The sequence below is a fragment of the Stegastes partitus genome, unplaced genomic scaffold (genome assembly GCF_000690725.1).
Source record: "Stegastes partitus isolate 25-593 unplaced genomic scaffold, Stegastes_partitus-1.0.2 Scaffold14, whole genome shotgun sequence".
NCBI classification, from domain to species: domain Eukaryota; kingdom Metazoa; phylum Chordata; class Actinopteri; family Pomacentridae; genus Stegastes; species Stegastes partitus.
This window is the reverse complement of record NW_007577745.1, coordinates 862,734-885,130: the sequence shown is the minus strand read 5'-3', so window position 1 is coordinate 885,130 and position 22,397 is coordinate 862,734. Positions and strand designations below refer to the sequence as shown.

General features: G+C 44.9%; 2 protein-coding genes across 2 annotated transcripts in view; one reads left to right on the top strand and one right to left on the bottom strand.

Moving 5' to 3' along the window:
* Nucleotides 1–6,483, top strand: part of LOC103363047 (alpha-1,3-galactosyltransferase 2-like) — a 10,615-nt gene extending 4,132 nt beyond the window's left edge. Inside the window, exons 5-6 of the mRNA XM_008289646.1 lie at nt 4,879–5,016; nt 5,168–6,483. Coding sequence (XP_008287868.1) covers nt 4,879–5,016; nt 5,168–5,852 — 823 coding nt within the window. The 3' untranslated portion in view covers nt 5,853–6,483. The remainder of the gene's footprint in view (nt 1–4,878; nt 5,017–5,167) is intronic.
* A 1,923-nt stretch (nt 6,484–8,406) lies between these two features.
* Nucleotides 8,407–22,200, bottom strand: LOC103363041 (coiled-coil domain-containing protein 30). The gene is made up of 21 exons (XM_008289633.1): nt 21,871–22,200; nt 20,093–20,266; nt 19,888–20,008; nt 18,581–18,792; nt 18,224–18,319; nt 17,801–17,966; nt 17,449–17,520; nt 17,006–17,121; nt 14,872–14,961; nt 14,054–14,146; nt 13,804–13,902; nt 12,783–12,893; nt 12,567–12,665; nt 12,371–12,447; nt 12,138–12,249; nt 11,408–11,520; nt 11,081–11,222; nt 10,697–10,833; nt 10,455–10,572; nt 8,778–8,833; nt 8,407–8,691 (listed from the first exon to the last, which is right to left on the bottom strand). The coding sequence occupies exons 1-21, from the start codon at nt 21,931–21,933 to the stop codon at nt 8,487–8,489; spliced, it is 2,472 nt and encodes an 823-aa protein (XP_008287855.1). The 5' UTR covers nt 21,934–22,200; the 3' UTR covers nt 8,407–8,486.
* Nucleotides 22,201–22,397: the final 197 nt, after the last annotated feature.

Here is a 22,397-nt window from a genome sequence, read left to right as displayed (position 1 = left end):
CGCTGCTCGTCGTGGTTGTAGAGTTCCTCATGTGGCTCCAGACACACACTGTTCTCTACACAGCAGACGTCGTCCCATCGCTGCAGTCTGCTGAGCGTCCAGAGCCTCAGGAGGAGGCGGGCGGCGGGCTAACGCTACACTAAAAGCTAATCAGCCTTCACCTGCAATAAAACTGGACTGAACTGAGCTCATTAGGTTTTATACACTCACACTTCTACTGTCACGGAGAGCGAGCTGCAGAACTTCTGCTTTATAAAGCGTTACTGGGCTCACAGTACCGTCACCAGTACTGGAGCTGGAGAGGACTGGATGGTTAGTAGACAGTCTGCTGCTTTAACTTACCTTCAAAACATTGATCTGCTCTCCAGAGCTTCTCCACTCAGCAAAACTTTCTCTGCTCTCCGCCGGTGTGTGAGCACTGTGCATTTATTTTATTTAACATTGGTTTATTTTGTCTCCTTTACAAGGGAGAGGAGCAGCACAGTTAGAAACAGTTAACAGCAGATAAACCTTAAAAACACTGAACCTGCTCACAGACAAGGTGGACTGGAATGACTTCACCCCAACTTTAGATTCATTCAGTGTAACAAGGGCCTCGTGTTGAAGTCTAGGTTGTAATTAATTCCAAGCATCAGGTGCAGAAAACCTAAATGCTTTCTTGTCCTGTTCAGATCGACTTTGGAGACGACAAGTTGCAGCGTATGCATTAATCGTTTCCAGTCAGACGCTGCTGCATCAGAGCCAAAACAACACCGTTTTAAATTCATCTCTTATCGGCTGTCAAATTAAAAACAAGGCCGATGCCGACATGCGTCAAAACGCCAAATATCAGCACCAACAATGCCACCATGTTTCTTTACTTGGTTTAAAGAAAATGATTGAAAAAGTTATTTTCAGCCATAAAATCTGGATTTATACAAAGTGTTTTACTGGAATAAAGATTTATGATTAAAAATAAATAAATGTGTGTCCTGACATCAGGAGACGACCTGAAGCACCATTAAAACAACTCAGAGAAATCTAATTATTGTAATTATTCAAGCTGTTCTGTTGAAGGCTGTTTTACTTCAGTCGAAGTTTACTGATAGTTTCTCTTAAAAGTGTCTCAGTGGTTAGCACCGTCGCCTCACAGCTAGAAGGTCGCCGGTTGGCGTCCCGGTGAGGACACCCGGGATCTTCCTGCGTGGAGTCTCCATGTTCTCCCCGTGCAGCGTGGGTTCTCTCCGGGTTCTCCGGCTTCCTCCCACAGTCCAGAAACATGCTGAGGTTAATTGGTGATTGTAAATTGTCCGTAGGTGTGAATGTGAGTGTGCTTGGTTGTCTGTCTCTAAGTGTAGCCCTGTGATAGACTGGTTACCTGTCCAGGTGAACCTGCCTTCACCCTGAGTCAGCTGGGATAGGCTCCGCCCCCCATGACCCTGGTGAGGATTAAGGTGTAGAGATGATGGGTGGAACCAATCACAGAAACTGTCTGCTCGTATTTACATCGTTTAACTGATGTATTCACCTCAAGGATAAATTTTACCTTCTCAAATGAATAAAACACAAACAGTGCAAACGTACGGCTGCAGCGCCTCAGACCTGCTACAAAGGACACACCTGTAATCTGTTTGAATAGGAAACACGTAATCTCACGACCGCGGCTCGCTTGATAAGAGCCACAGTCAGCGTTGTTCTGGTGGCCAACCGGTGGTAACGTCACTGTGTCCACAGTAGAAAATGTACAAAGGACGGGTTTGTGGTTCCATCTGCTCGCTGTTTCTTCAGGTTTTTTTCTGTCCTTCTGTCAGTAGAGACCAAACGCCATAATTACATTCTGCTCCATTAAAAACATGAAAACTGCTCGTTTTATTCCTGAAGCTTTATGGCAGACAGACAGTGAGAGGAGCAGCAGTGGGTTACAGTCAGAACTATTCAACACGTTAATCATACAAGCCGTGATTAACATGTGAAGGAAACGTGAACTGAAGCTGCAGTAAACCCTGACAGAAGGTTTACTGAAGCATCCACAAGCCCCCACAGTTAGGCTCTGATGCCTGTTTGGTGGAAACAAAGCCTAATTTTCACAACTTTCCTACATTATTCCACCTCTCCTCCTTCTCTTTGCAGCTTTCTTTACATTCCACCAAAGTCAGATTCAAATCCGGCTAAAAGCTTCCAGGAACTATTCCCGAGCAAATTTGTGTCTGCTTTGAATTCGCAAAGTCTTGTTAGAAAGTTTAATCATTACCAAGCTTCAATTTACACTCTGAGGTCATTACATCCGCCTCCAAACCGGCTGGTCATGCCTGAGGCCGGTCAGAACACACCGTAGAGTTCCTGCAGCAGTCAAACGCTCCATTGATGCTCCATTGATTCTTCAGTTCAGTCTCATCACTTTGTAAAGTAGACACTCTGAACTTGACACTTTTTTTAGGTAAGAATGAATTGTGACAACTTGTATTCTTGGAGTCTGTTGTTTGCACAGCTACCTTTAGGTTCTGCCTTCATCTGGTCCTGCTAGAATCTGTCTTTGTCTTCAGTCTCCTTGAATAAACTTCAGGAACGTTAAAGGGGAAGTTTCTCGGAAATCTTTAAAAAATAAATGAGTAAAAAAGATGTAAATGAAACGTTGTCTGCTTGTACCTTTACTTCTTTATATCCGTCTGGTTTCTACTCGGCTTGAGCACCAGGAAGCAGGCAGGAGGTGTTACCACTGAAGCAAATCCATTTTAATTACTGAGCTCCCAAACTGCACTTTGTCAGAACTTTAAATAACAATAAGTGACCAAATCAGCCCAATATCAGATACAGGTTTAATATTTATGCAACGGCTCCTGTTTCTGATTTTCATCTTTACATTTGATTATGAGGCTGCAGGTGTCTCGGTGGTTAGCACCATCACCTCACAGCTAGAAGGTCGCCGGTTCACATCCCGGTGAGGACACCCGGGATCTTCCTGCGTGGAGTCTCCATGTTCTCCCCGTGCAGCGTGGGTTCTCTCCGGGTTCTCCGGCTTCCTCCCACAGTCCAGAAACATGCTGAGGTTAATTGGTGATTGTAAATTGTCCGTAGGTGTGAATGTGAGTGTGCTTGGTTGTCTGTCTCTAAGTGTAGCCCTGTGATAGACTGGTTACCTGTCCAGGTGGACCTGCCTTCACCCTGAGTCAGCTGGGATAGACTCCGCCCCCCATGACCCTGGTGAGGATTAAGGTGGAGAGATGATGGACGGATACATAAATCAAATACCTAAAGACAAATAATTCCAGGTACAGAGGAAGGGACCACGTCAGCACCAACCAGGTGTTGAATAAGTCAATAAAGCAGGCAGACTTCCTGGAGTTCACTTCATTATTGCTTCTATGCTCTCTGAGTAAGTCTTTAATGCAGTGCAATACAAACAGGAGACACCCAAAGACACACTCAATACATGAAAGTGAGTAAATACCAGAGTTGGGTTACAGGGTCCATTCTTGAACTGGCGGTTCTGTCTTTGTTGTCGGCGCTGGTTTGCAGCTATCAGTGGTTGTGCAGCGTCCTGGGTGTGTCTGACGGGATGAATGAGGAGCTGAGGTACCTGAACTTCAGATCTAAAGTGAACTTATTGTGTTCCTGCTTTTATGTCTTTAAGGTTGGGCAGCCTTTATTAAAGCAGTAAACACTCTTTTTATTGGAATGGATTCTTAGTTTATCCAAAAATAAATCATTTCAAAGACAAACATCGATTTGCTTGAAGTTTATCACAAACAAACATGTTGTTGTTGTTGTTGTTGTTGTTTTCATTGGCTTTTGTTTCGAAGCAGTTTTCCTGTTTTTGTGGGGCGTCTTGTCGCTGCTCCATCAGTTCTAAAAGCTAAAGAAAAATGACTTTTTGTGACCAAGTGTTTCATCTGAAGAAGCGTTCTGTGTTCACAAAACATCACGAGTTGACTTCTGAGTCGTTCATTGTTTCCTGTTGATAGGACTTTTCCTTTTCCTTTTCTCTGCATATTTTAACTGACCCATAATCAGAGAGCATTTCTTACAAAGGCCTCTCATTGGTCCGGGACAGTTTGTTTTTTTAATTATTCTTTTCAACCACAATTCAAAATCAGTGTCTTATTTCAATAAATTTTAGCAAATTTTTATTTTCTTATTACTTTGTCCAGTTTCTAGTTATTTGAGTGTGAATTTTGCCTTTTCTTTAATGGAAGGGGATGAATTAATCTGAGGACGACAAATCCACATTTTCTGCCATAAAAATCAGATCAAGCACAAACTGTGGTCATAATTTAACAATGCTTTCCACCACATGCCTGTAAATGTTTCATCTCTGCATCCTTCACCTACTTCATGTATATCAGCTGTCGTTAACTGTCTTTATTGTTAATTGTAATTTTGCACTAAAGCTCTGGTTCACTTCAAACATCCTCTTTTACTCGTATCCGTGGTCGTCCAATGTCTTGTATGTGTTCCCACACTTGGCCCATAAGGCGGATTCTGGTTCTGATTGGAGATGGAAGGACCCAGTAATGCTACAGACTGTTTTGCTGTCCTGTTCCAGCTCTATTCGCCACAGTGCATCAGATTTTTAATCGTGTTTTGTCAGAAGTCATTACGATAGTTTCTGCCTGAGCTGTACACATTTCTACAAGAGTAGATCCTGAGACGCACATGAAGTTTTTTGGTTGAGTTGATGGATGTTAGATGGTGGATTGTTGTCCTGAGTGGCAGTACAGAGACACAAAAACTCTACAGCAGAATTTTAAAATGTTTTTAAAGAAAAAGAAAAGCATGTGACTTATCTACTAAACATGACTGGGTCTTCATAGCATGGCACAGTCACTGGGGAATATGCAGAAGTCACGAGCTGAACCTGATCCATGTGTTTAAACTTTAAAGAGTCTTTCTGTGTTGCAGGTCTAGACGTGACGTCCAAACGTGCACATCTTGGAAAGCTCCCATCATCTGGGAGGGGATGTTCGACCCTGATCTCTATGACCGGGTGCACAAGAAGGAGGGCTCCTCTGTTGCTCTAACTGTGTTTGCCGTGGGCAGGTTTGTGTTTACGTCCATACCATGAGTGTTACGGTGGACTAAACTCCTAAACACACCCTGGTTTCATTCATTTAGCAAATATAGGTGTAACTGTGGTAACTTTTATATAAAACGAAGCATAAACCTGCTCTTGTGTCCACTTCCATCACAGGTACCTGGACGAATACCTGGAGACCTTCCTGAACTCATCAGAGCAGCACTTCATGTTGGGTTTGCCCGTGTCGTACTACGTGTTCACCGACATGCCAGAGAAAGTGCCACAAATCAAACTCGGTCCTCAGCGAAGCCTCAAAGTGATCCAGGTGGAGCGGCACGCCAGGTGGCAGGACATCTCCATGATGCGAATGAAGGCGATATTCGATACGATCGAGTCGGACATTCGCCACCACTGCACGCACGTCTTCTGCTTCGACGTGGATCAGGTGTTTTCTGGGAGGTTCGGTTCTGAGGCTCTGGGGGATTCGGTGGCTCTGCTCCATGCCTACTACTACCGCTTTCCAGTGACGCTCTTCACCTACGACCACAACCCAAAGTCCAAAGCGTACATGAAGACTGGAGACTTCTACTACCACGCTGCAGTCTTTGGAGGCTCGTGGAGAAGCGTGAAGGCCCTGACTGAGGCCTGCTACCAGAACATCATGGAGGACAAACGAAATAACGTGGAGGCTTTGTGGCACGACGAGAGTCACCTGAACAAGTACTTTTGGCTTCACAAACCAAGCAGGCTGCTTTCTCCAGAGTACTGCTGGGATAACGGTATCAGCTACAGAGGGGACATTCGAGTCACTCGACTACTGTGGGCACCAAAACATTATGATACTCTGCGCACACCGTAGTGTGTGTGAAGGTAGACGTGCAGAAATGTGCCAAGCTGCCTCGTATGCAGCGCCTGTGAAGAGTATTCATGCAGTTTGTGTAGTCATGAGTGTGTACTTTAGGTCATTGTCTTGCTGGAAAACGAATCTTCTCCAAAGTCGAATGTTCTGTTGCACCGAGTCGTCCTTCAGGATTTCTCTGTACTTTGCTGCATTTATTTCACCCTCAGCTTTTACAGGCCTTCCAGGCTGCTGCAGAGACGCATCCACACGTCATGATGCTGCCACCACCGTGCTTCACGGTGGAGATGGTGTGTTTGTCATGATGTGCAGTGTTTGGTATCTACCAAACATAGCATCTACTGATGGCCAAAAAGGTCACATTTGGTCTCATCAAACCAAAGAACCTTCTTCATGTTACCTTCAGAGTTTCTTACGTGTGTTCTGGTGAACTGTGGACGAGATTCAATGTTTTTTCAACTGGGGCTTTCACTTTGTCGCTCTTCCACAAAGCTTTGACTGGTGAAGATCAGGCAGCTGTTGTTTTATGGACAGTCTGTCCCATTTCAGCAGCTAAAGCTTGTACCTCCTTCAGAGGAGTCATAGGAGTCTTGGTGGCCTCCCTCACTAGTCTCCTTCTAGTACCTCCTTCAGAGGAGTCATAGGAGTCTTGGTGACCTCCTTCACTCGTCTCCTTCTTGTACCTCCTTCAGAGGAGTCACGGGTCTCTCGGTGGCCTCCTGCATGTGCCAGATTCTTTTCATTTGTTAACGATGAATTTAACTGTACTCAGAGGAATATTCTCCACCTGAACATTTTCTTGTTTCCATCACCTGACTTGTGTATTTTATATTTTTATTACTTTATTACTTTATTACTTGGTAGCGATCTCTTTTTATAGAATTTTGTCTGTATGTGAATTCTTGTCAGAATCCCATTTAAATTGACTCTGATTCAATGTGGAGAAGAAAACAAGGAGAAACATCCAACGGGGTGGATGGTTGACACAGATGGAATATGACAGAGTTCCTGTGATCTTTTCATCTGTGGGTTCTCCTGATGTGGTGACAGCACCTTCCACTGCCCACCTGCCTTTACAGAGAACCTTCTAGCACTCAGGTAAATGACTATGCAAATGCTGCATCTGCTTCATCGCCACCGTGTGATGTGTGAACGTGCTGCAGAGTGAACGGCGTGACAAGGCAACACGCCCACAACGTCAAGCTCTCTGAGTAGTCAAAAGAAAAATGATCTCACAGAGTTGTGAGCTGAACGGATTTCTAGTCTGTTCATTTGTGTGTTGAAAGAACATCAGAGTCGATGTTTTCTGGGGTGATAATCGTCTGTATTAATCGATCCAAGTCACATTTAGTTCATCAGCTTTCCCAAAATACCTTTTTTTGACAGAAAATCTTTATTGAGCTTGAAGCTGCGAATGAATGTTGACAGGAAACTTTCTACTAATTAGTCACAATGACTTCATCCCATCCTTCCTTCTTTGGAAAGCAGTTTGCTTTCTCTTCATCCAGTGTTGACGTCAAATGCACAAAGACAAGCCTTTGGATGGATGTGTGTTATCCATGATGTGATATTTGGGTATTTTAAAGAAGTGTTAACATGTGAGTGGTTAAAACAAATCCTCTTGGGTCCCATTGTTGCCCCGTAAAAGCTGGAGCAGCCGGTGAACTGAGAAATATAAAAACAACCAGACGTGATTTGTGAAGCTTCGAGCCCAGGCGTATGGTTCAGCCCATTAGACTGGCAAATCCTCACCATTTGAATGTTTGAATTTGTTTGCTTTGCATTTTGCACTGACAATGATAAGAAGACAACGAGTCCGGCTGTGTGAGGACTCATAGTTCCTCATGTTGTTTTTACTCTGGGCTTCCTGTTAACTGTTATACTCTCCATTTGCCATTCAGGTTTCATTAGCACTTCTGTTTTACATTTCTGTGTTTTATACTGTTCTTGAGGTCAGCTCTGAATAGCTCTTGTCAGGTTTCATGTCCTACATCACTGTTACTGTAGCATGGTGAACATTTTTAATTCTAAATGTGCTGAAACTTGTGTGCAGGGCATTGCTACGCTCTCTGTGGTATTCCTAAAGCAGCAGCTTTGACTGGTGATAAATGTTTTGTACCTGCATCGATTGCTTTTCTGCAGCAGTGTTTGTTTTTTATCATACATTTGTAAGCACAAATACACTATGAGAGAATCGACACCGTGTGCCAGAGATGGTTCTGTGTGTCTTCTTGTCAATGTTTCAGCTCTCATGAAGTCCGACCAGCGAGCAGTCGGAGGTCTGACCTCAGTGCAGGACATCATGTGATCCGGGCTGCACTGGAGACGCTGCAAGAAGCAGTTTGGTGCTTTTTTGTGATGCTTTTAATTTGATAATGTCTCAAAAAGTTGTGCAGTGTTAGATGCATGTTTGAGCCCCATAAACCTGCTCAGTACTCATTTTTAATTTAAAAAAAAAGGAAGAAGAAACTATTAGTATATAGCCTAAAATAGTGATAAAGTGTAAAATCTAGTCCAGATCAGTTTGTTTTAATGGATGATGAACTCAGTTTAATTCTGTTCAGTTATTTATTAATTTAACTTACAAATGGCGTGTTTTCTGTACAGTATGTTCAGGTTGCACACAGGATAGACTCAGGGACGGGGACTCTCAGAGCTGCTGAGGGCGGCCGGAGGAGCCGGCTGGTCCGGGCGGCTCTGTGTGGAGGTCAGGTTCAGGTAGCCCATCTCTGCCGGGCGGCACCAGGGCCCGGAGGTGCGACAGTGAGGGGAAGGCGTGGCGTCTGTCTGCTTGGCGTCCAGTGAGCCCTGGATATCGGAGCGCTCAGACGACGTCACGCTGAGGACACAAAGCTCAGATAGTTGATTGGGTCTTTTTTTTTTTATTAAGCTAAACATCAAGTTCTGAATCAGGATCGGACCCACCTGGACGTGTGCAGAGGTGTGAAGAGCGGGAGGTGGTTTGAGATTTTCTTTAGCTCCTGAGCAAACAAAACAAGAGCATTTTAAAAATAAATGCTGCTTCCTCTGTTAGACTGCTGTGGATGAATATTTCATGTATTTGGTCGGAACCAGTCGGCAGAGGTTGGATCGTAGGGACTCAGGTGATCCGCTTGTCAAACACTTCAATGACTAAATATCTTATCTTCTGATTTAAATTTACATTCAATCAAATCAACACACTGACAGAGTTGAACAGCTCTGATTTGAAAAGCATAAAAGGTGGATATTTATGAAGATATTTATTGAATTTAGTCTCGATATTTCAAATACTTCCTGAGAGATGTATTATTTTTAATACACTTTAGCATATTTTTAAACATTAGAATTTGAGGCTATGTTACAACGACAACAACTCACAAACTCCAAAAGATAAAATATAAAAATACATCCACATTAAAAACAAATGTCTTAGTTATATTTGGGAAATCATTTCTGAAACCGATTGAGCTACCCACCAATACTATTGTGGTATACACAGGGGTGTCCAGTCCTGGTCCTCGAGGGCCCCTATCCAGCATGTTTTAGATGTTTCTCTCTTCCAACACACCTGATTCAAACGATCAGCTCATCATCAAGCTCTGCAAAAGCCTGATAACCATCCTGATCATTTGAATCAGGTGTGTTGGAAGAAGGAAACATCTAGAACATGCAGGACTGTGGCCCTCCAGGACCAGGACTGGACACCCCTGTGGTGCAGCTTGTCATGATTCAGCTCTGAAAGTTCAATGAAGAAAACTTTTTATGAAGAATTATTCTCAATGACACATAGCTCAGAAAAAAATCACGAGCTGACATTGTCTGTTTTTTTGTTCATGTGTCCTCAGAGATGGGACGTTCCGTACTTCGTCTCACCCATAATTAGAGATTGTTTGATCTACTTGTCCAGTGTTGCAGATTCTGAATCAACAGCATGATGGGAAATAACTGAAAGTGACAGGCTGCTATCTTTAATAGTTCCTCAGATGTTGTGCTTCAAAAAGCCTCAGATTTCAGTGTGAAAAAGTGCTGCAAGTGAGTCAACGGGCGATTTTTAAGAAATATCTCAAAAAGCACTCGATATATGAATCCATGTTTTACAGATGCCTTTTTAAATATCCGTAGTTTCTGATATTGTTGAGCAGGAAGCCCCTGATGACTTCAGATGGAATAACCCAACAGTTAACATGGCAGCATACTAACGAGCGTCTGAGTTTAACAAATGTAGGTAAATGTAGGTGTTTAGCTCAACTGATGGCATGTTGGACTCGCTAAGCCGTCCCTGCATCGGTCATCCATCCAGAGCTTTTATTTTCTAGCGTGTATACGTCAGGGATCTCCAGCTCTGGTCCTGGTGAGCTCCTGTCCTGCAGGTTTTAGACGTTACACACCTGACTCACATGAATGGAGCTCCAGCAGCTTGTTGTCAAGTTCTACACAAGTCTGTTCATGATCCAGTCAGGTGTGCTGCAGTAATGTCTAAAACCTGCAGGACAGTAGCTCACGAGGACCGGAGCTGGAGATCCCTGGTATAAGGCAACATGGCCTCACTGATCAGCTTCACGGCGGCCACACTGGATGCAAAGCAGCAGTAGCTCCACACCACAGCAGCCTGACTGGTACCTCAGCAAACTGAAGCGACTGAACGTTCTGCAGGCTGCGCTCCAGGACGGCCAGCTGGGTGGACATGTGGAATATTTTGTTCTCCAGTTTCTTGTTTTCCATCTCTAAAAAGTCCACCCTGAGATGAAAGCAAGCGTTTCAGGTTAGTGGAGAACACACGTTGATGGGACACACCGCTTTAGAAAACACATCATGTGGACTACAGCCTCTCATCGTGTGCTGCATTCAGGTCGTTCTAATACCTGCATTTGGACAGAGACGCCGTCAGGTTGCTGTCCTTCTTGTCGTGCTCCTCCTCATGCAGCTGCTGCAGAAGCCTCCTCCTCTCAGAAAGGAGCTTCTCGTTTTCAACAGTTATGCTCATGACCAGCTCTTTCTCCTGGAAACAAAAACCCAGCATCAGCTACCGCCTCTGCTCTTAAACCTGAAAACACATCGTCGATGATTCTCTCTATAGAAGTGATTTAGTCATTCGGTAAATGTGGATTCAGCCCTTCACAGTGTGTTCACGTGAACAAGCTGTGGCTCCAGAAGGACAAGAAGCACGACAGCGAACAGAAACAGCTGCCCCACCTCAAACATCTCCCGTTTCTTTTGTGTGGAGGAGGAACGAGCAGCAGATTCACCTTTGTGACCGTGTGGGAACAGAAGGACAGTTCTCTCTCCAGACTTTTTATCTTCTCGTCGCGCCACGAGGTTTCGTCGTCAAACTTCTGCTTGGCTCGACACAGTCTCGCTTTGTGTTTTTCCTTCAGCTCGTGGTGTTTGCTGGAGCAGGACGGACACACGACCAGTGATCAAACCAGATATGAAAAACTGAAGCTATGAGGTACGCTGAGCTGTGAATCTTACAGCATTACGTCAGAACAAGATGTAATCACATTCAGTTGTCATGTTTTCTAGTTTAAGAGGGTTGAATGTAGTATATGTCGTTCTAATGATGCCCTCGGTACCTTCGTTCTTTGTCGAGGCACTGCAGCGTTTCACAGATCTCCTTCTTAAGAGCCTCACACTCTTCTCGGGTGGAGAACAGAGTCTTCATCACCTCTTCATAATCAGGACGCTCCTACAGGCCAGAACAAAAACATCAGCGGGCACAGACGTGGTTTCAGTTTTTGCAGTTTTTCCAGTATCTGGCCAGTTCCTTTACAACTGAACTCAGTTACATATGGAATGAGGTGGGACTTGTTGTCCTGGTTCTCTGGACAATGGAGGAGAAACATGTTGTGAACGGACCAGATTTTAACCAAACCATGATATTTTCTAAAACCTAACAGAGCGTTTTCATTGTCTAAACTTAACTAAGCTTCTAAAATGTAGTTCATGTTGCAGAAGGATCAATTTTAACCTTAAGCTTGATATTTTCCTAAAGTTTTCTGGACTGCGATTGAAAACAAAACTTTGGTCTCATGGTCTAACACAGGCCACGATCTCCAGCCTTCAGGGTGGAAGTCCTGCTGCAGACTTGTCCCTCCAACGTCCCGATGACTTTACGTAACTATGCCGACTTCTTGTCTTTCAGAGGAAACATACATAAATAAGAGAGCAGCTCAGTTGTAAAGGAACGTTATTAGTGTGAGACAGAGTTACTTGGACAAATTCAGAACACAGTGATGGCAAATAACTGTACTGATAAAAAATAAAAGTAAGTTTTAATGACCAGCTTCATGGGGTGTACCTGACCTTATCTACTGTGTCTTCTTTGCATGGCTGTGTCTGCAGCCCTGTATCGTCTTCCAGCTGACAGCCAGTGTCTGTACGAGGTCGTGAATCTGCCTTGTTGTGCTTCAACAGCCTCCAAACACAGACACGGACACACCCATAAATTCTCACTTCAACTATATCTTGTTGCACACCTGAGAGGTGGCATGTCCATGCATTATGCAGCTGGACGGCGCAGGGATCGAGTGTCTTACTGTTGATCCTGGAGGCTGTTTTCTCTGGTGGAGGTTTTAGCTGCAGCATCGTCCAGCTGCTGTCGAAGAGAACGAATCTGAAAGGAACAAAACATTCAGATGAACAAAGTCTTTACAGGCGCTTCTATTAAAAATAAAACATAAATATAATCATAGGAAACCTCTCCGTATCCTTTCAGTAAACCGATTCACTTACTTCTGACTCGTTCTCCAGAAGAGATCTCACATGAGCACCGAGTTTGTTCTGTAAATCCCTGCAGGTCCGATTGCTCTGGATCAGCTCATTTGCACTGGACTGGAAACACAACGAGATTCAGACACGGCTTCACTTCACCAAGTTAAGACTTTCTAGAAGACTGATTGGTGAAGACAGACATAAGCTTTGATCATAAGGCTCAGGGACAGCGCTTACTTTAGCGAGCTCGTCGGCCCGGTCGGCCTGAAGCTGCACAGCGCCGAGCTGCTGCTGCTGCTGCTGCAGGGCCGCCTGCAGCCGCTGCACCTGCTGCTGCAGAGACTCGACCTGCAGAGACAACAGCATGCAGATCAATGCAGCTACAGGGTCCACAGTCAGAATACACTTCAGAGGTCTGGTTGAGTTTCTACATTCGATAACATCAGAGTCGCCGAGGCCTCTAGTCGGGGGGCATCTGCAAATATTCAATCTCTTTAAATTTGACTGCACTCAAGCTGAACTACTTCAGTGTGTCTGAAGATTTTTACCCACATATTGATTAGGGATGCTCGACATATCGGCGACCACATCGGCATCGGTCTGATGAACACATTTAGCCGATGACTGTCCAACATTAGCGCCTTCGTCTCTACGTTTCATATCGCTGCTCTATCACAGATGTTTTCACTTAAATGGACTTAAATATGTTAAAACATGTTTTACTTCTGTTACGTAATAAAGCAGGCTATGTGGTCTAACTGGGCTTCTTCTGAGCAGTTCTCTCACAGCGCTCACTTATACTCATTTTTCGGTGTGAACAAAAATTGAATGTCGACATCGGTGACATCAGTCATCAGCGATGTCAGACATCTTAATATCGGATATCGGTATCGGCCAGAAGTTTTAATATCGTGCATCACTCATATTTATACCCAGTAGAGAAGCTCACTTAAAGAACTGGATATTGACGAATGATTGCACTCCAAAACGTACTCAGTCCCACATCAGCCTCCAAACACCATTCAGTCTCACACTGTTGCAGAAAGTGGATGATATCCTCTATAATATCTAAAAGTGATCAGTGTCTTGTCTCCAAGCACACAGACTTCAACTATACTTCAAATCAAAGTCGACGCATTAATTTATTTGGTAAAGACAAGAAACCAGGCAGCCAGGACCAGAACGCTACAGCATGGATGTGAATGAGAACCAGGTAGAAGTTTCCTCATAGACTGAGTTTCTGTTGGTATTAACTCACAAGTTCCTCTTTTTCCAAAAGCTTTTTGGTCTGTGCAGCGAGTTTCTCTTGTAAATGTCTGCAGGTCTGATCGCTCTGTTCCAGCTTTGCTGCTTGAGCCTGAAAAACACAGAAAACACGACGTTCAGACACACACGAGCATCTGTCTATACGAGGTTCTGGTCATGGCTTAGAAGACTTAACAGAGCGGCTGTAGGATGTGCAGAGTGTTTCAGATCTAATGTTCACACATCTGTACAGTGAGACGTACTTTGGCTAATTCACTGGCCTGGTTGGCCTGAACTAGCTGCTGCTGCTGCAGGACCGACTCCAGCTGCTCGGCTTTCCTCCGCAGAGATGCAACCTGAGAAAAACACAGAAAACCAGGTATGATGGAAAGTATCAGGCACTGGATCTGTGTCTCTAACCACAGTCAACATTAATAAGGCTGTTCAATGCCAAACAGCTGCTGGATCTTTCCTCCTCTTAGCTCTGCGTTCATTCGAGGCCTCTGCCTGCTGAACAACATCATGCTGAAGTCATATCATTTATTCAGGAAGTACAAGCTTCCTCAACAAAAGGCTTTTGGTCGGAGCAATAATCACCTTCTGTCCTGAGTTCACACGACCACTTTGACATGCTTTGGTTTGAAAACTTTTGCCAACAAACACCAGTAGGTGCTGAAGTGTGACAGCAGAAAACAGACTCCCTCCTACATGATGTTCTACTTCTGCTCTAATATCTCTGATTTTATTGAAACTGTTTTAAAATCATAAACTATTTAATATGGTATCTGTGGAGTTATAGACTGATGTGTAAATACTTTCTAAGGTAACTTTTTTGGTTTTGAAATTGCCCATCAACCCACTTTCAGCACGTTGTGTTCACACACTGCCATCTGAGGCTATGTTTGGATGACATGTCAGGAAATGGAAATGCCTTTTCTTAGTGTGTATATATATATATATATATATCTCATTTAATGATTTGAGATGAAATGACTCCTCCCAGGTTGAACCATTACTTGTCTGTAGCTCCTGAAGACATGGTACTCTTTCACAAGGTTTACATTTGACCACAGAGACTCACCTGAGTCAGCTCCACGGCCTGAACCTGCCCAGTCTGCTGCTGCTGCTGCTGCTGCTCAGCTGACTCCAGCTGCTCTTGCAGAGACAAAACCTGGGACAAACACACGTACAGTAAAGTCTGGCTGCAACACATTCTTAATTTCATTATTAATTACATCTGCTAATTAGGAGTCTCCATGTTCTCCCCGTGCAGCGTGGGTTCTCTCTGGGTTCTCCGGCTTCCTCCCACACAGTCCACAAACATGCTGAGGTTAATTGGTGATTGTAAATTGTCCGTAGGTGTGAATGTGAGTGTGCTTGGTTGTCTGTCTCTAAGTGTAGCCCTGTGATAGACTGGTTACCTGTCCAGGTGAACCTGCCTTCACCCTGAGTCAGCTGGGATAGGCTCCGCCCCCCATGACCCTGGTGAGGATGAAGCTGTAGATAGATAATGGATGGATCTGCTCATTATTTTCATGTTTAACTGATTAAATCACTGGCACTATTGCCGGCGGAGGTACATTTAGAATGGACAGAAGGAAAACCTTTGGAGGACGTTCAGTGAATCTGACAGAAACTGGAATCGCTGACTTTGTCTTCATTCTTATCTGCTCTGGAACTTGGTGCAGAATTGTGAAAAGAGACTGCATCCAAAAGTCCTGTCTGGACCAAAACCCACAGATGTTCAGTCCAGTTTTAAAGTCTTCCCGTCTCAGAGGCTGCAACCTGTGACATTTGCACATTTTTACTTAAAAAAATTATTTAAAAGACAAACTGTTGTTCAGAATCGCTGCTGGTTGACGTTCTGTCACTTAAATGATGAAGCCACTCGTGATTTAACGTTAAACGGATGCAGCAGAAGCAGAAGTTTCATCATTCAGCCTCCACACTCGTTTCCATTGTTTAAACTGTGAAACCTACATTATAGATTGAGGTGAGTGAAGCCAGGAGCGGCTCACGTTGAGCTGCCAAACTCAAGCAGAGATGAGGAGCAGCCTACAGAAGACCCTCTCAGTTTACGCCCTCTAGTGGCACAAACAGCTTCATACAGCTTTACTCACATTCGCACCATCACCATCCAAAGAGACACGACCTGTATTCCCCCATATTCTAACCAGCTACAGACAAATAATGCTGAATTAAATCCTTTAATTGAGCTGATTATGTTTTAATTTGTGGATTAATGTTTCTCTGGTGAAAACCTTCATCCTCGTCATGTCCATAGGATTGTTTCCCAGGAGACACATTGTGAGTAAAATAAAACGGCGCGGCTCAGATGTTTCCACCTGTGAGTCTCACAAACACACCTTCAGAGTTCCAGGGTTTCAACAAACCTGAGGAAACCCGTCAACTCGCAGGTCGGGACCTTCTGCATCAATATTCTTAAGAATCAGTTTCCCTTTCAAGTCGCTGAATGACTTTAATATTACAACTTGCCATTGTGTAGTGCAGAGCAGTTTGTCTTAACAGAGCTGTAGGGGAGCTGGTGTGCTCGAGCTGCCAGCAGTAGAGCCAGAGGCAGGGACCTCAAACATCATTCTAAAGGAAGCAACAGTGCAGAGACACATCTGAGTCATTTCAAGGCCTGAAAGGATCACTTTGGTGAGGAGATAAACCTCAATGTGAACTTTTGCTCCACAGAGATGAGTTCTCTTTCTCACATCGCGGTGAGCTGTTCTTAGCACATGGTCGTCTGCACATTGTTCCCCATGACCTGGTTGAGTGAACAGGAAAGCTTTGTGGTTAACAGCAGTGTGGGCTGGCTGCTGTTCCTGATCACACCGTGTGCTCAGACTGACTAACATGCTGTAAAGTCTCAGCCGCGACAGCCAGTGAGCTCGATTATTCCCACAAACATCCATCCATCCATCATCTATACTCCGCTTAATCCTCACTAGGGTCATGGGGGGCGGAGCCTATTCCAGCTGACTCAGGGTGAAGGCAGGTTCACCTGGACAGGTAACCAGTCTTCCCACAAACATCCAGGACAAAAAGTACTCGGCTTCGAGCAGCAGCTAGAGTGAAGTATGTGGAGTATGATCTATGAATGTATGTCTATTTTGTCGTTTTCAGTATTTAATCTCAGTAATCATAGTCGTGCTTTTCCCGTGAGGAGTGTTTGTCGGTAAATCCCCGTCCTCCTGCCTGCATCCTACCGTATGCTGCAGCGAGCTCTTCTCAGTGTCCAGGGAGCGAACCCGGTTCCTCAAGGCCCTGATCTCAAGGTCCAGACGATCATTCAGCTCCTTGGCTTTTCTCAGTTCTGCCATTTCTTTTGAGAGAAAGTCAGATGATGAATAAAACATGTTAAAGGAAAAGTCCTCGCTCTGTGCAGAAAGTTAATGACTAACGAAGCTAATGTGACGCTTCGTTAATCAGCTCAACTGGACATCTGACGTTCTGTCTTCAGGACAGAACTTCCTCCTTGTGTTTCTGGACGGTGCTTTATTGTAATACAACCTTCCTCTGACCCGGCACGTGCAGGAATAATGAACCCTTCATACAGAAGGAAGCATGAACACAAAAGGCTGATCTGAGCTCTGTGGAGACGTGACGTTGGGAGACTCAGCTCAAGTGAAGAAATAAAAGAGTTCCTCACCGTATTTCTTCAGCTTCTCTACTTCTTGTCTGAGCTGCTCCACCTCCTGCTGCGCTGACTCCAGCTCAGGCTCTGGAAAACACAGATGATAGAATAAGCAGCGCGATCCGCAGAGTTTCCTCAAAAAAGAGGTTCAGTTCAGAGGCTGTCTGGAAGTGTAGGGTGGTGGGACTAATCCAGAGCATCAGCATCAGTACAGAGGACTGTCTGAGGTGTTCCAGCAGTCACGGCTGATTGGTTTGGAATAAAAGGAAGTAGAGCAGCACTGAGGTGAGTCTAATAACTGCTCGTGTGTAATCAGCCACTTCAGGAAGGACAGTCTCCTGATTAGCGGCTGATTAGCATCTCTCACCGTACGTTCTTTGGGTCAAATGAGCAGACTCCAGCTCATCCGTCAAACGCCGGATCTCGTTGTGGGCCATGGCCAGCCGGCGGGAGCCTTCCTCCAGGTCCCTCTCCAGACGGGAACACTCCTTCTCCAAGTGACCTGCCTGGCCGGCCAGATGTCTGGCCTCCGCCTGCAGAGACACACAATGCACAGAAACCTAAAGAAACAGCCAATACCGAGAGGACCAGAGCAGGAATATGAGCAGGAATGGTCAGAAATACACCTTGAGAAGTGCACTGGATCACGGTCAGTGGTGTCGTGTCTGGAACGTCTTCAGCCATGCAAAGCTCTCAAGACGCTCAACAGGAAGTATCATGCACAAGCTAACGGCATCGGCTCAGAGAGCAGTTTGAGTGTCTGTTGGATGCACTGACGCGATATACATACAGGAATAAAAGTGTGTTTGCTCTGTGAAGCCTTGTGGAGTCCAAGGAGTCTCTTCCAGGCGCTCTGCCCGTGGCGTGGCGCCCCCTTGTGGGAAGACTGTGAAATAACAGAAGATGAACAGAATGAGGTGTTTGAATCGTGAACATACTAGAATATGCATGAAGTTACTGAGTTATGGTGGTTATTGAAAAAACATTTAAAACACTTAAAAGAAAAAAAAAATAACAAAAGGGGCAGTAGTGGGTTTATGTTCTCATATAATGGAAGTGACGTGCTTTTATATATTCTTCCTGAAGCTAAAAGGCTGTAAGAAAAGGTCTTAAAATGCTAAAAACTCAGGGTTGCTGTTCTTCTAACCTGGCGTACGCTGGTGTTCAGCGGTGGTGCTGTCGTCTCCACCTGGCCGGCTGGGCCTCCGTCACCCGTCGGCTTCTCGGGAGCCTCGCTGGTCTCGAGCAGGGAAGCCCTCTCCACCAGCAGGTAGGCCACCTGCTCACTGGGGCTGCTGTGGATCAGCTCCGTGAGCCCCTGCTGGTACAGCATCTTGGCCACCTCGCTTATCTGGGCATCTGTCACAGCAAAGAGAGGAGAGGAAGGGGAAGAAGCTGTAATGCTGACTGCTGATCTGCTGGTTTAGTTCAAAGGAGGCCGTCGGTTCAAGGACTTTCATTCACGTTTCTCAGAAAATGCACCAGTGGGACAGACTTTAGGATTATTTTAGAATAAGGAATAAGAGAATAAGGAGGCAGAGGGTTCCTCGGTGTATGAGACAAACATATCTTCACTGTTTCCTCAGAATCCTTGGAAATTATTTCATTTTCATTCCTTCTTCATAGAGAACGAAAGGAAAATAACAACATATATAATTAAAAAATATGAAATAATAAGACTTCATGTGAGCGACAGACATAATACATACATACCCTGATCTATACATAAACACATATCATCATGTACCTACATACATTCTGTTGAATCTAAAGCAGAGAAAACGTTCTCTCCAAAAGTGTTTGACTAAATAAATCACTATAGGCAGCAGGAGGAAGCCGCGGCTGATTAATCCCCGTATAGTTAACCTCAACACATATTTACATCAGTCTTTACAAACAAAAACAAAACAAACAGAAAAACAAACTCCAGATCATTTCCTGTGCAACCCAACACTTTATAACCACCGTCCCCTTTACAGTCAGCGTAACGTCCCCTCCCAGGATCACTCCTCTTCATCCCTATGGTTTTTATAACATATTCCTGAACTGACTAATAGGGAAAAACTCAGCAATAAAGTAGGAAATATGCCTTAAAGAAGTTTACCTTGTCTTCATGTTCCTGTAGACTCCACTATTACTGACTCTTGGATGTTGAATATACTTTTTATTACACAGATTTTTGACATTTTTGCACATAAATATTTTTATTATCTCGCTCTGAGTCTTCGGGACATTTTAGTGTTTCTGTGTTTTTGTGCAGTGAATTCTTCATGTTCGGTGTTGGATGTGGGTTGACTGTGACTGAAGCTGCTGCTGCAAAGTAACTTCCTGTAAAGCATCAATAAAGCATCCAGCTATAGCCGAGTTCTGTGCAAAACTGTTGGAAATCTGCATTAAATCTGGTCTCTACTCTGGGACTACTCTGTTGGTGCTGTACAGGTGAGATTTACCAACCCTGCAGTGATATTAGGCGCCGTAGCTGCTCCTTGAGTCGATCGTTCTCATCCTGGATCTCCTGAGCCAGAACGTCTTTGTGCTCCGTAAAGATTCTGATCTGCTCCAGCGACTTGCGAACCTGACAGACAGACAGAAAGCACACGTCTTGGTTTCTGGACGGACCTCATCTTATTCTGGCTCATCTTCAGCGGTGACTACTCACCTCTGCCATCTCTGCTAAGTGCTGCGAGCGGTGGGTCTCCAGCTCCCTCGTCACATTGCTCAGGCGGGTTCTGGTGCGCTGGAGGGCTCGCCACAGCAGACACAGCTGAGCCTCCTGGGGGGAGTCGGGATGAAGGCCCTCCTCGCTGAGCCATGTGGAGATCTGCTTCAGCTCCTGTCAGGGACGGCGTAGGTGGCATGTGGTCACTGACAACCTGCATCTACAGCAGCTGTAGCTTCATTAGCACTGGATTTGAGCTGAGTAATGTTCTGCTGCACATCTGACAGATCAGCTGTTCCTCACAGACGCCAGGTGGATACGGTGGAATTACTGGTATTACAGCTGCTTTGGATGAATCCTGAGCTCCATTAGAGGTGTCAGGGCACTTATATTAAAATAGAAAATTGCATTTCAGTCTTTTAATGATGCTACATGGCTGGAGGTGAACTTTTCACCATGTAGGCTGAAATGAGTCAAACAATATCAGCATGAATGAAGCGCTGTGGTGCCTCAGAGACCCCCGACCCATCCATCATAGTCTGAAGACATCAGGGAACATGCTCGTCTAGGACTCCAGCCATCATCTCTACACCTTAATCCTCACTAGAGGAGTCTATCCCAGCTGACTCAGGGTGAAGGCAGGTTCACCTGGACAGGTAACCAGTCTATCACAGGGCTACACTTAGAGACAGACAACCAAGCACACTCACATTCACACCTACGGACAATTTACAATCACCAATTAACCTCAGCATGTTTCTGGACTGTGGGAGGAAGCCGGAGAACCCGGAGAGAACCCACGCTGCACGGGGAGAACATGGAGACTCCACGCAGGAAGATCCCGGGTGTCCTCACTGGGACCAGAACCGGCGACCTTCTAGCTGTGAGGCCACGGTGCTAACCACTGAGACACCTGCAGCCCAAAATCATGACTCATATCTGACAAAATAATTGCAGTAAAACTGTTTTTGTAAATAAAACTCAGTCCTAGAAGCAACATTAGATCTTATGAACCTGGCAGAAGATTCAAGCTGCAGAATAAAAACACCACGTTGAAGCACAACAGCAGTGATCATCAGCTCCATGTGTTCAGTGAGCAACAGTGTTCTTCATGTACTGATGGTCCATGAAAGAGCCTCCTGACTGAAGTAGGGAGGGTTAGAATTAGGGTTATGGTTGGGGTTGGGGTTGTGGTTGGGGTTGGGGAGGTGATGGACGTCTCTCTGGTCCGGGGCTGAGCTGTTTGCAGCAGCTGTTTCTGTGCAGACAGCTGACATAGTCGAGATGTTTCTGCTGAGCTGCTTCTTCCTTTTGTGTTGAAAACTGCAGCTGCAGCAACTTACTGACTAGTTATCTACGACTGAATCCAATCTCAACTATGTCTGTAACTGGTTAATCAATGTGAGTAATTTCTTAATGAGAAAACCTCAAACTTCTCTGATTCCAGCTTCAGTAAGTTGGATATCTTTGGGTTGTGGACTGAACAAGACACTTGAGGATGTCTTCTTACTGACTTTTTAGAGAATAAAACACTTGATTAATCATTAAAATAAACTACAATGAAATGAAAACAAACATTTCTTGCAGCCTAATTAAAATCAATCTAGATAACACGTGACTTTGTTCTACAGCTCAACACTGGCTGTCTTTACTGAAGACATGAGTATGAACTGATGATTTCCATTTGCTGCTACAGACACACAGACCAACAGCACAGAGCAGAAGGAAGGTTTCAGCTAAAGTTGTGCTAAAGTCTGGAGGTGCTGGACGGTCGGTACCTCTGCTGGATCCATGAGTCCGGTCCGACAAACTGCGTCCAGTCCTGATTCACACTCACACATTGGTCCTCATCTTCTCTTTTTCGTTTTGTCCGACATGAAACCAAAGCGACACCGAGCCAGGACGGAGCTCCAGAACCCCGTAAACACCAGTCGGCTGTTGTTCCTCCCCGCGGTCCAACGTTTATAACGGACCGGAGGACATTCACGGCGCTCCAGACAAACTTTAAGACTTCAGTAAAAGACGCTCAGAACTTTTCTCCGAACCGGCTACAGGGATAAATCAGAGCCAGGACTGAAGCCGGAGGGATGGACTCTACTGTCTGACTCTCTAAGAAGTTGTTTGTTGTTGCTAAAACTGGCTGCGGGCTGCGGTGGTGGGTTGTCCGGGAGTCCCTGAAGGCGTCATGAGGGTCGTTTAACAGCGTGAGTAGTTCAGGTTCACCGCTAAAAGTCAGTAAAAACCAGAATTACATGTGGACTTCTAGGTGAAGCTATAACTCTTACAGAAATAAATGATGGGATCG